At 40.5% G+C, this 17,188-nt stretch overlaps 1 protein-coding gene across 2 annotated transcripts in view; it reads left to right on the top strand.

Moving 5' to 3' along the window:
* negr1 (neuronal growth regulator 1) overlaps positions 1–17,188 on the top strand; it is a 529,129-nt gene that overhangs the window by 406,621 nt on the left and 105,320 nt on the right. For both annotated transcript variants that reach the window (XM_072574172.1, XM_072574173.1), the window contains exon 4: positions 14,083–14,217. In XM_072574172.1, coding sequence (XP_072430273.1) covers positions 14,083–14,217 — 135 coding nt within the window. The remainder of the gene's footprint in view (positions 1–14,082; positions 14,218–17,188) is intronic.

The following is a 17,188-nucleotide window of genomic DNA, read 5'->3' as shown; positions in this document are numbered from 1 at the left end:
TCTGAGAGTGGCTGTTGGTTTGTGTGCTGTTATGAGTCCTAGTGGTCACAGTAGTCTGGCTGTCAGTTCAGAAATGCTCCTGATGTATGGTCGTGTGGCTAGTCCTTTGGGTTATGGCATGTCCTCATTCCGTTGTCTTTCCCTTAGACATCTATTGATGAAATTGCGCGGGTATCCGTTTTTGGCGAATACATTGTATAGGTGTTCTTCTTCCTCTTTTTGCAGTTCTGGTGTGCTGCAGTGTGTTGTGGCCCTTTTGAATAGTGTCTTGATGCAACTTCGTTTGTGTGTGTTGGGGTGGTTGCTTTCATAGTTCAGGACTTGGTCTGTGTGTGTGGCTTTCCTGTGTGAATTCAGCACAAAGGTAAATGAGCACCCGAGCTACAAATCTTCTCCCAAACTTTGAATATAAAAGGACCTAAGGGGCAACTTTTTCACACAGAGGGTGGTACATGTATGGAATGAGCTGCCAGAGGATGTGGTGGAGGCTGATACAATTTCATTTAAGAGGCATTTGGATGTTTATATGAATAGGAAGGGTTTGGAGGGATACGGGCTGGGTGCTGGCAGAAGGGAATGGATTGGGTTGGGATATCTGGTTGGCATGGACTTGTTGGACCGAAGGGTCTGTTTCCATGCTGCACATCTCTATGACTCTATGACTCTATATGTCCATACTTATAAGGAATTGCCTTGATAAATTTATTGTGCTATTGATGCACCTTTCCATTAGTGGAGAATTTATGCTGGTGGAGTTCTTGTATTATAAACGTGGACAAAGAAATTGATAATGGAAATATAAAAATAAAGCTGGAATACAAGAATTTACAATGGGGAATTTCATCTGTCTGCCCTCATGCAATTATCTTCTGGTCTCATCTGAAAAAAATACTTAACTTATTCACGATTCTCCATGTGCAATGTTGTGGGAGGTTGACGAGTAATATATTAAAATCGTGATTTGTTTCTTGTTCATCACATCCTGGCAATGAATCGTGCTCTAGCAGTGTTTACAGTGGCGGTGTTGTGGCATGATGCCCAGTTTTGGCTGACATTTTTTTCTGCCATCTGCCTAAATTTGGTGAAAACATATGGTGAAAGGGAACTATTGCATTGATTTTCATGTGTTGTCTACTCGAGGTAATGTTTTTGTTCCTGTTCCTCTGTTTGTCTGTAAACATCTCAAAAATGAATGCAAAGATTTAAATGAACTTTTCCATTAGATCGGGTATGGTCCATGGAGGAACTGATTAACCTTTGACAAAAATACAAAGAAATTATCTACATGTGGGAAGAGGACAAATTGACATTTTGTAAAAAAAGACATTGTGAGTTGATGTATTTACAATGTTATGGGTTGTTTTAAAACATTGTAGATTGTCTGAACTGCTGGGGTAGAATTTGTCAGAGTTGTCAAAATTTATTCAAAGTTTTCAGAGCAAGTTATTGGATGTAGATTGGCAATGCAATGGAAGACCTTAAGAAAAGAATATCCTTTTTCAGGTATGTATGTATACACATCATCAATCAGGCAGGTAAAAATTCAAGAAAGAGTTAATGATTATAATAATCTTGAGTTTCCTTGGCTTGGTCGAGTTGTGTACTCCACCAGATGCCTCTTCACTTGTTGTCTATGCTTTCTGCCAGCACATTCTTTGCTTCTTGGTAAGTTGTGTCCTGACTAAAATTATTTACCATTGATTGTTTTACCACCTCACTCAGCTTCTTCCTTGGTGAAATTGAACACCATTGACCATCACGACAATGCTGTATTTTCTTGGACATAGCTTGCAGCCTCCACCTGTTCTCCACAGTTGAGTTGTGTACCCTTCCCTCCTCCCAAACTCTTGCATCCCAACTTATTTTTCACTGGCTTATTTCTCATTCATTCCTGCACACAGCCTTTCTGCAGTTTCTGATTCTTCTGATCCTCTGGGGGATTCTCTGAATATGCCTGTCAGGTGGGACATTTACAGGTCACCTCTTCTTTCATATGGTTACCATAATTCAAAAATACAATTGCTGATGAGCCCTCCTATCCATGTAAGGGCCTCTGTAGAGATCCCTAATTTTCACAGAAAGGGCATGCCAACCCACCCACGCTCACTAACTGCTTGGGAAACCCAGAGGAAAGATGACAATTAGTTTGTCGTCACAAGACACACCAGCCAGACTCACAAATCAATGAATCACATTCCAGACTAGGGTCCAGCCAGTCTGTCTAGAATTAAAAATGAGAAGATCTACCCAAATTTAATCAACTTACTTGAACACCTTCTGAAGAGTTATTATACTTCAACTAAAACAGGAAAAATATATAAAAATAATTATTAGTTATTGTAATGACCTTTGACCCCAAAGTAACATAGTAACTGTAAATTCTTTAACGGTTTAGAGTCACAGAGATATACAGCACGGAAACAGACCCTTCGGTCCAACTTATCCATGCCGACCAGATATCCTAACCCAATCTAGTCCCACCTGCCAGCACCGGCCCATATCTCTCCAAACCCTTCCTATTCATATACCCATCCAGATGTCTTTTGAATGTTGCAATTGTACCAGCCTCCACCACTTCCTCTGGCAGCTCATTCCATACACGTACCACCCTCTGCATGGAAAGGTTGTCCCTTAGGTCTCTTTTATATCTTTCAACTCTCACTCTAAACCTATGCCCTCTAGTTCTGGAGTCCCCCACCCCAGGGAAGAGACTTTGTCTATTTATCCTATCCACACCCCTCATGATTTTATAAACCTCTATAAGCTCACCCCTCAGCCTTCAATGCTCCAGGGTATGCTTCAGCAGGTGGTTGATGAAGGAGCGGCATTCCAAAAGCTAGCACTTCCAATTAAACCTGTTGGACTATAACCAACCTCGTGTTGTGTGATTTTTAACTTTGTACACCCCAGTCCAACACCGGTGTCTCCAAATCAGGCTTCATAACATCCTTCCCATAGGAAGGAGACCAGAATTGCACACAATATTCCAAAAGTGGCCGAACCAATGTCCTGTACAGCAGCAACATGACTTCCTAAGTCCTGTACTCAATACTCTGACCAATAAAAGAAAGCATACCAAATGTCTTCTTCACTAACATATCTACCTGTGACTCCACTTTCAAGGAGCTATGAACCTGCACTCCAAGGTCTGTTTGTTCAGCAACACTCCCTAGGACCTTACCATTAAGTGTATAAGTCCTGCTAAGATTTGCTTTCCCAAAATGCAGCACCTCGCATTTATCTAAATTAAACTCCATCTGCCACTTCTCAGCCCTTTGGCCCATCTGATAAAGATCCCATTGTAATCTGAGGTAACCTTCTTCACCTTCAATTTTAGTGTCATCTGCAAACTAACTGTACATCTTATGCTCACATCCAAATCATTTATATAAATGATGAAAAGTTGTGGACCCAGCACCGATCCTTGTGGCATTCCACTGGTCACAGGCCTCCACTACTACCCTCTGTCTTCTACCTTTGAGCTGGTTCTGTATCCAAATGGCTAGTTCTCCCTGTATTCCATGAGATCTAACCTTGCTAATCAGTCTCCCATGGGGAACCTTGTCGTACACCTTACTGAAGGTCATATAGATCATATCCACCGCTCTGCCTTCACCATCCTCTTCATTACTTCCTCAAAAACCTCAATCAAGTTTGTGGAATATGTGATTCATTTTGAGTGTTTAAGAATGCAAAAACAAAACTTGGAAGAGATTGCATCAATTGTAATTTTCATGGATAATTAAAAACACTAATCCATGTGACCAGCAACCCATGACCGGGAAATAAAACCAACGGTAAAGAAGTTAAGAAAAATGTGTGTTAGCAGGTAAGAAGTAGCATTGCTAATATAAAGTAGGACTACAAGAGAGGAGCTGGAAGATAAAAATGATCAGTACACAGATTGAGGATTTGTCAAGAGTAAATCACTGTCAGGTTAGCAGAAAGAGAAAGAGGAGTTCTTGGTGATAGTGTGAACTGGCTAAAATGGTTTAAATTCCTGATGAAGGGCTTTTGCCCGAAACGTCAATTTCCCTGCTCCTCAGATGCTGCTGGACCTGCTGTGCTTTTCCAGCAGCACTCTAACCTTGACTAAAAAAGTTTAAAACCTGGCAAGCAGTGTGAGTAGCTCAGAGACACTAAAGAAGTGGGTGTTTTCTTGGAAGGGGCCAAATTGTGAACTGGCATGTAATCCATCTGTTAGAAGGGAACTCTGGAGAGCTACACCAGCAAGACTGTTAAGAAATTTGACATCGTAAACTTCAAGCGAAAGCCGTTGTCGATAGGATTTGTGACCTACCCCGTGTGAATGACAAGCTGCAAATTTGGAACTATGCCCGTGATGCAATATCATACTTGCTGAAGAGGAATTCTTGTTGTTGTGTAGATGATACTTCACTTAAAGGTAGGACCACAAATTAACTGATTAAGGGTGTGGTAGAGGCAGATTCAATTGTGGCTTTTAAAAGGGAAGTTGATTATTTTCTGAAGAGAAGTAGTACTGGAGAGTTATGAGAAATGATTGAGAGAGGGAGGAGCTTGTTGCTCTTGCAGAGGGCTGGCATGATCAAGATGAGTTGGGGATCTCCTTTGGAGTTATGACCATTCCATGATTCTGCTTACTGTGCTTCCAACTGTAAATAGTGTTTAATGTGAACTAAGATGTAAACAATGCATTCTGTTTTTGGTTGTTAAGAAATTAATGGGAACCATACAAATTTACAGAAAATTTACTCAACTTCCATATCATGTTAATTATTCTAATTAAATCCTGTATTTAAGCACAAGAGAGAGCTGGCAGTGTTCCAATGATGATCAAAGCAGGAGATGCTACTAAAAGGAATCTCTCAGTGAATGGTGAAAAACTGTTATTGCATCAAAATCAACAATGGCATTTACTGTGAAAGATCAGGAGCAAGTAAGACAGAATATGTTATTTGTTACTTACATAAATGATCTGGATGTGAATTTACGGGGCATAATTAATAAGTTTATGGATGATACAAAATTAGGAGGTATCGTTAATAACGAGGAAGATTATCAAAAATTGCCATTGATCAGATGGGGAAGTGGGCTGAAGGTTGGCAAATACAATTCAATACAATACAAGTGCAACAGGTGTTGCACTTTGGAAAGTCAAACCAAGGTAGGACTTATACAGTAAATGGTAAGGTCCTGAGGAGTGTTGTGGAACAGAGGGACCTAGGAGTCTGTAGCTCTTTGAAAGCAGCGTCACAGGTAGATAGGGTTGTGAAGAAGGCATTTAGCATGCTCTCCTTTATCGGTTGAAGCATTAAGTATAGGAGTTGGAACTTTATGTTACAGTTGTATAAGTCATTGGTGAGGCTGTACTGAGAGTATTGTGTACAGTCTTAGTCACCCTGTTAGAGGAAATGATTTGGAGATGCCGGGGTTGGACTGGGGTATACAAAGTTAAAAATCACACAACACCAGGTATAGTCCAATTGGAAGCACACTAGTTTTCAGAGCGACACTCCTTCATCAGGTGATAGTGGAGGGCTCAATCCTAATGCACAGAATTTATAGCAAAAATTCACAGTGTGATGTAACTGAAATTATACATTGCAAAATTGGTTTTCTGTTAAGCCTTTCATCTGTTAGAATATAGTAATAGTTTCACTTCTTTCACGTGTAAATCACAAAACCTTATTTTTAAAAAAGTTGCATTTTTGGGTTAGCTGTTAACAATGGTTATAGTTAGACAATATATTGAAGGTATTGCCCCCCTGTGTTCTCTGTCTATGCCATGATGTTTGGATTGATTCTAATCTAAAAAGTGAGATAACGGAGTTTTACATAAATTCATGCAGTTTTTGAGCTCAGAGTTCTACGTACATGCATGCAGTTTTTGAGCAAAGTACAATGTAACCCTGAAAGTCCAAATTCACCCCACAAAATATATATGCGCATGTGGGTCTTTGTGTGTGTGTGTGTGTGTGTGTGTGTCTCTATCTGGGTTGGCGGTTGTGAGTGTGAGAAAGTGTATGTGTGTGTGTAGTGAGTGCAGAGTGTCTTAAGTCTGTGAGGGGGTGCATGTGTGAGTGTGGGAGTGTGTGTGTCTGTAAGGGTGTGTGTGGGTGTCTGTGTGCACATCTGTGTGTATGTGTGTATAGGAGTGCCTGTGAGTGTGAGAGTGTGTGTGTGTAGGAGTATCTGTGTGTGTGTGTGTATAGTGCAGTGGTGGTCACCTGTAATGTGACATGAACCTAAGGTTGAGGCCCTCCCTATGGGTACTGAACTTAGCTATCAGCGTCTGTTCAGCCACTTTGATGAAGGGCTTTTGCCCGAAACGTCGATTTCGCTGCTCCTTGGATGCTGCCTGAACTGCTGTGCTCTTCCAGCACCACTAATCCAGAATCCACTTTTCTCTGCTGCCTGTCCCGAAGTCCACTTTGGAGGATGGTCACCCGAAGGTCTGAGGCTGAATGTCCTGGACCACTGAAGTGTTCCCCAACTGGGAGGGAACCCTCCTATCTGTTGATTGTTGTGCAGTGCCCATTCATCCGTTATCACAGACTTAAGAGACTCTGCACTCACTACACACACGCACAAACATACACTTCCTCACACTCACAACCCCCAACCCAGACACACACACGCAGACAGACAAAGACCTACATGCACACATATATTTTGTGGGGTGAATTTGTACTTGCAGGGTTATATTGTACTTTGCTCAAAAACTGCATGAATTCATGTAAAACTCCATTATATCACTTTTTAGATTAGAATCAATCCAAACATCATGGCATAGACAGAGAACACAGGGGGCTAACACCTTCAACATATTGTCTAGCTATCACCATTGTTAACAGCTAATCCAAGAATGCAACTTTTTTTTAAAAAAGTTTTTGTGATTTACACTTGAAAGTAGTGAAACTATCACTGTATTCTAACAGATGAAAGGCTTAACAGACAATTAATTTTGCAATGTATAATTTCATTTACATCACACTGTAAGTTTTTGCTATAAATTCTGTGCATTAGGATTGAGCCCTCCACTACCACCTGATGAAGGAGCGTCGCTCCAAAAGCTAGTGTGCTTCCGATTAAACCTGTTGGACTATAACCTGGTGTTATGTGATTTTTAACTTTGTTAGAGGAAAGACATTGTTAAAATGGAAAGATGATTGCAGTGATGTTACAAGGATGCTGTCAGGACCAGTAAGCCTGAATTATAGGGTGAGGTTGGCCAGGGTAGGACTTTATTCTTTGGAATGCAGGAGAATGTAGGAACCATGAGCATCATAGATAGGATGAATGCATATAGTCTTTTCCCCAATGATAGGGAATTGAAAACAAAAGGTTATAGGTTTAAGGTGAGAGGAGAAAGATTTAAGAAGGACCTGAGGGGCAAATTCTTCACGCAGAGAATGGTGCATATATGGAATGGGCGCCAGAGACTGTGGTTGAGGAAGGTACAACAGCAATATTTAGAAAACATTTGGATAGGTACATGGATGGGAAGGGTTTAGAGGGATGTGGACCAAATGCTGAGTGGGCACCATGGTCAGCATGGACCAGTTTGGGCTGAATGGCCTGTATCCCTCTGTAATATTCTATGACTTTATGACTCTAATACTGTTGTAAGAATCACATTATCCAATGCAATATAGCACCATTGAAATAAGTGTATTCAAGAACCACAAGTGCTTCAACTTCAACTGAGATTCAGTATGAGAAATTCAAAATCATTTCACCTTTTTATTAGAAATGTGAACTGGGGACAACTTTCAGAATACAGTCCACCTCCATAACCAGTCTTCCCTAAAAGTGTGCTGACTGTTACCTTGGAGATCAGCAGCATTTTGGTCAGCTAGTAATCTGCCTGATAAGGAGTTGTGTTTTTCTTCTGAAAGTGCTTAAATGTTTAATTTATTTTTGAAGACTCATGTTTAAAGATTTTAAAGTGTGATTCTAATTAAAGGCTTTGGAGGTGCCCAGACTTGTTTATTTGTTTCAAAAAAAGACTGGAAAGACACACAAGCCCTAACACGGTCTTAGAAGACTTCGTAAGAGAGATGTCAACCAACTCACCTGCTTGAGAAAACTCGAAATATTCAGAGTCCAGTGTGAGAGCTGGAAAACTGATGTAGCAAATCTTATAGAACATAGAACATTGCAGCTCAGTACAGACGCTTAGGCCCTCCATGTTGCACCAAACTGTAGAACCAATCTGAAGCCTTTCTATTCCATTTTCATCCAGATATTTATCCAATGACCATTTAAATGCCCTTAAAGTTGGCGAGTCTACTACTGTTGCAGACAACGCATTCCATGCCCCTACTACTCTCTGAGTAAAGAAACCACCTCTGATATCTGTCCTATATCTATCACCCCTCAGTTTAAAGCTATTTTCCCCCATGCTAGCCAACACCATCTGATGAAAAAGGCTCTCACTGTTCATCCTACCTAATCCTCTGATGATTTTATACGTCTCAATTAAGTCACCTCTCAACTTTTTTCTCTCTAACAAAAATAGCCTCAAGTCCCTCAGCGTTTTCTCATAAGACTTTCCCTCCATACCAGACAACATCCTAGTAAATCTCCTCTGAACCCTTTCCAAACCTTCCACATTCTTCCTATAATGCAGTGACCAGAACTGTGCGCAATACTCTATAAAGTGTGGCTGTGCCAGAGTTTTGTACAATTGTAGCATGACCTCGTGACTGCAAAACTCAATCCCTCTACCAAGAAAAGCTAACAAACCATATGCTTTCTTAACAACTCTATCAATCGGCAACTTTCAGGGATCTATGTACATGTACACTGAGATCTCTCTGCTCATCTACACTACCAAGAAATTTGCCATTAACCTGTTGCTCCTTCCAAAATGAATCACCTCACACTTTTCCACATTAAACTCCATTTGCCACCTCTCAGCCCAGCTCTGCAACTTATCTTTGTCTGTCTGTAACCTGCAACATCCTTCAGCACAATCCATAACTCCACCGACCTTAGTGTCATCCGCACATCTGCTAACCCATCCTTCTACGCCCTCATCTCGGTCATTTATAAAAATGACAAACAACAGTGGACCCAAATCAGATCCTTGCAGCACCCCACTAGTAACTAAACTCCAGGATGAATGTTTCCAATAAACCACCACCCTCCGTCTTCTTACAGCTAGCCAATTTCTGATCCAAACTGCTAAATCACCCTCAATTCCATGCCTCTGTATTTTGTGCAATAGCCTACCATGGGGAACCTTATCAAATGCTTAACTGAAATCCATACACACCACATCAACTGCTTTACCCTCATCCACCTGTTTGGTCACCATCTCAAAGAACTCAATAAGGTTTGTAAGGCATGAACCTACCCTTCACAAAACCATGTTGACAATCCTTAATCAACTTATTCCTCTCTAGAGAAGTATAAATCCTATCTCTTATCACCTTTTCCAACACTTTACCTACAACTGAAGTAAGGGTCAGTGGTCTGTAATTCCCAGGGTTGTCTCTATTCCTCTTCTTAAATAAGGGAATAACATTTGCTATCCTCCAGTCTTCTGGCACGATTCCTGCAGACAATGATACATAAAGATCAAAGGCAAAGGCTCTGCAATCTTCTCCCTGAGGAGGGAAAGAAGGAAACATTACAATGATGTAGCGTTTGAGCCTTAAGCACTCCTTGTCACCAGGCCAACAACAACTTCCAGAGAATCTTTGGAATATTTCTTCTCAATATCACTTGAAGGAAATGCTTCTGAAATAATCCCAGTGACAACCACATATGTGTCTAGTGATACCAGCCTACCTGATGCCAGAACAAAAGCCAGCCAGACCATCTCAGATTTTAGCCTTTTTTTCTTCAAGAATTAGCTATTATTTGGCCATTTTTTAAAGAAACAATTTATTTTTTTCTTTAAAATGTGTGCACCTGTAAGTGATTGCATTTTTTGGAAGAGTGAATACTTACATTTCTTTATTTTGTGTGTTGCTAAGCTTTGCATTTGTTGAATGGATCTTGTTTTGTAATATATGAATCCTTTTGCCATTAAAGGCATCTAATTGATTTTTGTTTTGCATTCTGAAAACACAGATAATGTAGCTAATTGGCCATATTGGTAACTGGGTAAAATGTATGTTGTGACCAGTGGAGTAGCCTAACTAGAGTAAAACAGTGCATCCTTTTAACCTGTAACATTTTGCAAATGCGAATTAGAGCTTGATTGAAGTTCTTTCAGGCCTTAATCGATTACCTCATTTGGAGAAAAATCTAGCTGAGTGTCCTTATAAAAACTTTTTGATTTCTGCAGAACCTTCACAAAAATATTGTGCACTCCTCCCAGGACTTGCCTGTGGGCTGACTCAGCTTTATATAGCCATCGGAAATTCAAGAGAGACAAACTAGCAAATTGCATCAACCCAACTGCTTACTCTCAATGAATCTGTTTAATTTCTACAAGACTGGACTCTGAATTTCCATCAGGCATCTGACAGACAGGGAGCAATGCACAAAACAATCACAAAGTGAATGTGTATGGCTGCTGTAGCACAGTCCAGAAGCATCGTCACTTCACAAATTTCAATATCCCCAAAGGTTATGTTCACTCTTCCATGATGTGGAGAAGCCGGTGTTGGGCTGGAGTGGACAAAGTTAAAGATCATACAAAACCAGGTATAGTACAGCAGGTTTATTTGGAGGCACTAGCTTTCGGAGTGCTGCTCCTTCATCGGGTGGTTGTGAAACAGGATCATAAGACACGGAATTTATAGCAACAGGATTGCAATGTCATGCCGCTGAACTGATATATTGAACAAACCTAGGTTAAGTCGTTTATCTTTTAGAATGGGTTTGCTAGTTTTGGTTCATTAATATGTAAATCCCAGAACTTCTTTTAAGATAGCATTCTCAACTTCAGGTTTTATAACAAAAGGTGCCATCTCAGCTCAAACATTGCGTTAAAAGTGTGAGGTTAAAGTCAGTCTGTATTCCAGTCTTGAGTCAGACTGGTTCTATTTCTATCGTGGAATTTACAAGATATTACATGAATTGACTGTCTGTAGGTTATGCATTTTTTGAGCAAAATAGAATGTATATGCAAATATAATTCTGCAAATATAAATTCACAATAATGTATGATGGCATCCATGTTGACACTCTGACAGGTCTTGCCACAGTTGCTGTGACAGGGTTGTACGGTGTTGTGGTTGATATTGTCCAGAAGGCTGGGTAGTTTACTGCGAACAATGATCTGTTTAAGGTTTGGTGGTTGTTTAAAGGTGAGAAGTTGAAGTATAGGAAAGGTCTTGGTAAGGTGTTCATCCTCATCGATAATGTGTTGCAGGCTGCGAAGAACGTGGCGCAGTTTCTCGGCTCCTGGAAAGTACTGGACAACGAAGGGTACCCTATCGGTTGCAACCCCTGTCTGTCTCCTGTGGAGGTCATTACAGTTTCTCGCTGTGGCATGTCAGAACTGGTGATTGATGAGTTGAGCATCATACCCTGTTCTTATGAGGGCATCCCTGAGTACTTCCAAGTGTCCATCACGTTCCTCCTCATCTGACCAGATGAGGGCTTGACTGTAGGGGATGTCTGTTTTAATATGTTTAGGGGAAGCCAGAGAAGTGTCACATCCATGTGTTTGTGGTAGAGTGAGGTGCTGAGGTGCCCATCCTTGATGGAGACACATGTGTCCATCAATGCGACTGGTACTAAAGGGTAGTCCATGGTAGGTCTGATGGTGAGATGAAACTTATCTCACCTTTCACAGGCTTATACCCAATCACACTCACACACATATTTGCCAAGCTTGCACACACGCAAGCGTGTATTCTCTCATATGCACTCACACTGACATGCACACACTCACTCTGTCTCTCTCTCCTGCATGCACACACACATAAAAGTTTATGGGGTGAATTTATATTTGCAGAATTATATTTGCATATACATTCTAGTTTGCTCAAAAAATGCATAACCTACATGCAGTCAATCCATGTAATATCTTGAAAATTCCACTATAGGAGTAGAACCAGTATGACTCAAGACTGGAATAGATTAGATTACTTAAAGTGTGGAAACAGGCCCTTCGGCCCAACAAGTCCACACCGCCCCGCCGAAGCACAACCCACCCATACCCCTACATTTACCCCTTACCTAACACTATGGGCAACTTAGCATGGCCAATACACCTGACCTGCACATCTTTGGACTGTGGGAGGAAACCGGAGCACCCAGAGGAAACCCATGCAGACACAGGGAGAACGTGCAAACTCCACACAGTCAGTCGCCTGAGGTGGGAATTGAACCCAGGTCTCTGGTGCTGTGAGGCAGCAGTGCTAACCACTGTGCCACCGTGCCACCCCAGACTGTAATCTCACACCCTTAATGTATTGTCTGAGCTGAAATGGCACCCTTTGTTATAAAACCTGAAGTTATCTTGAGAATGCTATCTTAAAAGAAGTTCTGGGATTTACATATTAATGAACCAAAACTAGCAAACCCATTCATATGGAGTCAGCTATTACGAGGGGGCATAGCTTTAAATTAAGGGGTGGTAGGTATAGGACAGATGTTAGGGGTAGATTCTTTACTCAGCGAGTCGTGAGTTCATGGAATGCCCTGCCAGTAGCAGTGGTGGACTCTCCCTCTTTATGGGCATTTAAACAGGCATTGGATAGGCATATGGAGGATAGTGGACTAGTGTAGGTTAGGTGGGCTTGGATCGGCGCAACATCGAGGGCCAAAGGGCCTGTACTGCACTGTATTTTTCTATGTTGTATGTTCTAAAAGATGAAAGACTTAACTTAGATTTGTTCAATATGTCAGTTCAGCTACATGACACTGTAATCTTTTGCTATAAATTCTGTGTCTTATGATCCTGTTTCACAACCACCTGATGAAGAAGCAGCATTTCGAATGCTAGTGCCTCCAAACAAACCTGTTGGACTATACCCTGGTGCTGTGTGATTTTTAACTACAATCTTCCAGTATTTAATGTTCATCAATAACAGTCCATGAGTTTGCCATTTCTTGGCATGGATATATCTGCTGAGACCCTTATTTTGCTAAGAAAAGATAAATAAACACAATTTTGATAGCTTATTTTTAACCAGATACAATGTAATAACAAGTCACAAAATTAATCTGTGAGAAATAAAAACAATTGTAGCCAATCTAACACAAATTCTAGGCAATGTCTCCTCCTTCTCTAAAGCACAGTGGTCCAGTGCATTAGCCAGTAACCAGAAACAGCCAGATGTGGCAAATTGCATATTTTGATTAGTATTTGATGTTGGATTTAAGATGTTGGAGGGGGAAGGTGGTAGGTTGCGGGAGGTGGTGGAGGGGAGGGGAGGCTGACAATTCTGCTGTACCTTACAGTCCATGTCAGTTTTTCAATAATCATTCACAGCTTGCAACTGTTTGGCAAAAATCAGAGATCAAATGCAAATATACATGTAGTTTCCAACAGGAGTTAACTGCAGCAAGAACCAAGGATTTACTCCTTCTGTAACTGTAACTGATACAAATAACTCAGCACAGATGAGTGATTGAAACTTGGAACTTCATGGATTATGGAATTATATTCAAAATATTTGTCAGCCATCCATAAGAGTGTTGCTTTGCACTCATTAAGAAATTTAAAAGTGCAATTGTACATAAATATTCTATGCACGTGCAAATCTAGATGGCAGGTAACATGACTAAGACCTCCTGAGAGAAGAAAACCTATTTTGCTGTCAGTGTATTTAGTTAATGTCAGACTAACAGATTTGTACAAGAGTCTAAAGATAAAATAAATATTGTTTGTAGAAGGGTCTGTGAACTCAATTACAGAAATGGTCGAGAGTCACAAAATGTGCACAAGGTTAAAAGATATGTAGAAGTAATAGTTAAATAGAGCATGCTTATACCATTTTGTCTTAGATGTAGAAAGTGCTTGATTTTTCTATTTAATGTGCTCCTTGTCAGTCTATGATCAGTCAGTACAGGATGCTAGTATTTTTAAATGCTCCTATTAAAGTGCATAAAATGAAGTATTAATCTCATATTGTAAGTCATACAATGTTAAAAGATCAAAATCTATTTGATTGTGTTATTACATTTCAGCAAAAGATTTTGACAGTGAAGGCGAGTACCTTGAGATTATTGGCATTACTCGGGACCAGGCTGGCAACTATGAATGTCTCGCAAACAACGATGTATCGTCTCCAGATACACGAACAGTCCACATTACAGTCAACTGTAAGTTGTCTCTTATATTATGTAATTAATTTAAGAGAGTCAAACATTTAGATGTTTGTATTAAAAAAGAAAATGCTGTTGAGTACTAAAGTTAAAAATTAGTTGGAAGCAGGAGCAACTCTGATGACATATTTCATTTGAATCATTAACCAGACTTTCCTTTCAGATATGCACTGCCCTGCTGTGTGCATTTATCAACTTCTGTATCATCGTTTAGAAAAACATTTTCTGCTTTTAATTCAGCTATTTGGAAGTTTCTTTGAACAAAGAACAAAGAGCAATACAGCATAGGGACATGCCCTTCGGACAACCAAGACAGTGCCGACAGATGACACTTTTCTCAACTAAGGATCTTTTTCCTCTACACAGTCTGTATCCCTCTATTCCCTATCCATTTATGTATCTGTCAAGATGCCTCTTAAATGTTGCTATTTTAGCCATCTCCCCTGGCAGCACATTCCAGGCACTTACCACCCTCTGTGTAAAATCCTTGCCTCTCACATCTCCTTTAAACTTTCCTCCTTTTAACTTAAATCTGTGTCCCCTAGTAATCGACCCTGGAAAAAAGACGCTGACTATCCATCCATTCTAAGCATAGATACTTTTAATCAGCCCACTCAGGTATGTATGGCACACCCCTGGAGAAGATGGGACTTGCACCCAGACTTTCTGGCTCAGAAGCAGAAACACTACCACAAACTAAACAAAATACTGGATTCTTGAAACCCTTAGTCTGTGACAAATATCCATTGATTTGCAATGCCCTGTGTAAATTATAACTTTGTAACAACTGCCCTACTCCTAACTTGTCTCCTGAGAAATGCCCCACCCTAGTGTTCTTTGACAAGTGGTGACCTTGGCAGGTGCAAAAACCTTACAGATGCATTATTATTTTTATGTTAAAGTAAAATTAGCCACTTTTCCACTAGACAAATAAAATAATTATGTTGAGGTCCTTTTCTGTCTTTTGTTCTCCTGGAGGTTTTGAATGCTCTCATCTTTAGAAGGACTGATTGTATTTTCCAAGGGTTAGTCAAAATTCTTTTGTGATTGATGCTATGATAATGTAGTTCAGTAGACTTTGAACCAGTCCATGTTAACAGATGGCTATCTACTGTGTTTTCCACTTCGATGTATTTTTAAGACTTAATGTTGAGGTTTCTTTCAGGCCACAGATTTTAAATTGGAGCCGTTCTCTTTACAGTTTTTTTCCCTATCATCTGCACAGCTATGACAAAACTAATAACTTCTAACTTTGCAACTCTTGACCAATTGGAACAGCGCTACTTGCATCCCCACAACAATCTGACTTTAATTTGTATCTCCTAGGTTCACAGATTATCTGGTCCTCAGACCATTCTTCCAGCCAAAGACCACTGCAGCCATGACTCTGACTGATGAACTATGTACCTTTTAACCAAAGGTTCTGAATGTACAGTCTTCAAGTCATCTGCATGGCCAATAATATTATAGCTTTGGCTTTAATTTAAGCTAGACGAGCTGGACCTCAAAGTGCCAATATATGTTAGCTCTAACTCCAGTTCACTTCACATATTCTACCTTAAAACCACATCTCATTATTTGGCAGTTGCAGAAAAACCATCTTTAAAACCTTCTTAACTCTATCTTGCAAAATTCATGACTAATCGCTGCAATATATATAGAACATGCAACATTACAGTGCAGTACAGGCCCTTCGTCCCTCAATGTTGCACCGACCTGTGGAAGCAATCTGAAGCCTATCTGTCCTACACTATTCCATTTTCATCCATATATTTATCCAATGACCATTTAAATGCCCTTAAAGTTGGTGAGTCGACCACAATTGCAGGCACGGAGTTCCACGCCCCTACTATTACTCTGAGTAAAGAAGCCACGTCTGACATCTGTCCACCCCTCAATTCAAAGCTATGTCCCCTCATGTTAGCCATCACCATCTGAGGAAAAAGGCTCTCACTGTCCACCCTATCTGACCCTCTGATTATCTTATATAATATAAATTAGAACTTTTTTTATCTCTTGGCTTAGGTTCAGAACAATTTGATGTATACCTTATTAATGACACAAATGTGCTAATTAGGGCAAGTTTTAACAGGACAGAGGCAGAGAAGTGCTGGGCAAATCCAAAACAAGGAAGCATAAACTTAATGCTGCAGTTAGCTCATTCAGGAGTGAAATCAGGAAGCATAGTTTTCACATCAAGGATAATGGAGATCTGGAATAGATTGCCCCGAAAGGTCATGACAGTGGTTTAATTGAGGTCAAGACTGGTCTTTATAGGTAGCTTATCAAGTCCTGTGAATTCAAGGTGAAAAAATGGAGTTGAAGAATAAATCAACCATGATCTATGTGAATAACTGAGAGGTAAAAAGGACTGATAGTCTCGAAACACTGAAACAAGAGAAAGTCTATCTTTTAGATTAGATTAGATTACTTACAGTGTGGAAATAGGCCCTTCAGCCCAACAAGTCCACACCGACCCGCCGAAGCGCACCCACCCAGACCCATTCCCCTACACCTAACACTACAGGCAATTTAGCGTGGCCAATTCACCTAACCTGCACATTTTTGGATGGTGGGAGGAAACCGGAGGAAACCCACGCAGACACGGGGAGAGTGTACAAACTCCACACAGGCGGGAATTGAACCCAGGTCTCTGGCACTGTGTGGCAGCAGTGCTAACCACTGTGCCACCGTGCCGCCCAGCGATTCTTTTCATATATCGCTCACCTCCCTTCACTGCACTTTTTCTTTCTGTCTCCCTTCTACATTTCCCTCCTTGTGCACGAGAGAGAGTCAGTTTCCTCTATTATCACAGGACATCAGCTCAGTTTCTTTTCTAATAAAGGTATTGTATTCTTGCAGATTTACCATTCTGGTTATCAGCTTGCATTTGGAACTGTCTCAAATATATATGTTCTGTAAAAATCCTGTATACCTCCCTGCGAGTACTGTTTATTTATGCTCCGGG

The sequence above is a fragment of the Chiloscyllium punctatum genome, chromosome 7, assembly GCF_047496795.1.
Source record: "Chiloscyllium punctatum isolate Juve2018m chromosome 7, sChiPun1.3, whole genome shotgun sequence".
NCBI lineage: Eukaryota > Metazoa > Chordata > Chondrichthyes > Orectolobiformes > Hemiscylliidae > Chiloscyllium > Chiloscyllium punctatum.
The sequence above is the reverse complement of the archived record's forward strand: the minus strand, read 5'-3'. Positions and strand labels throughout refer to the sequence as shown.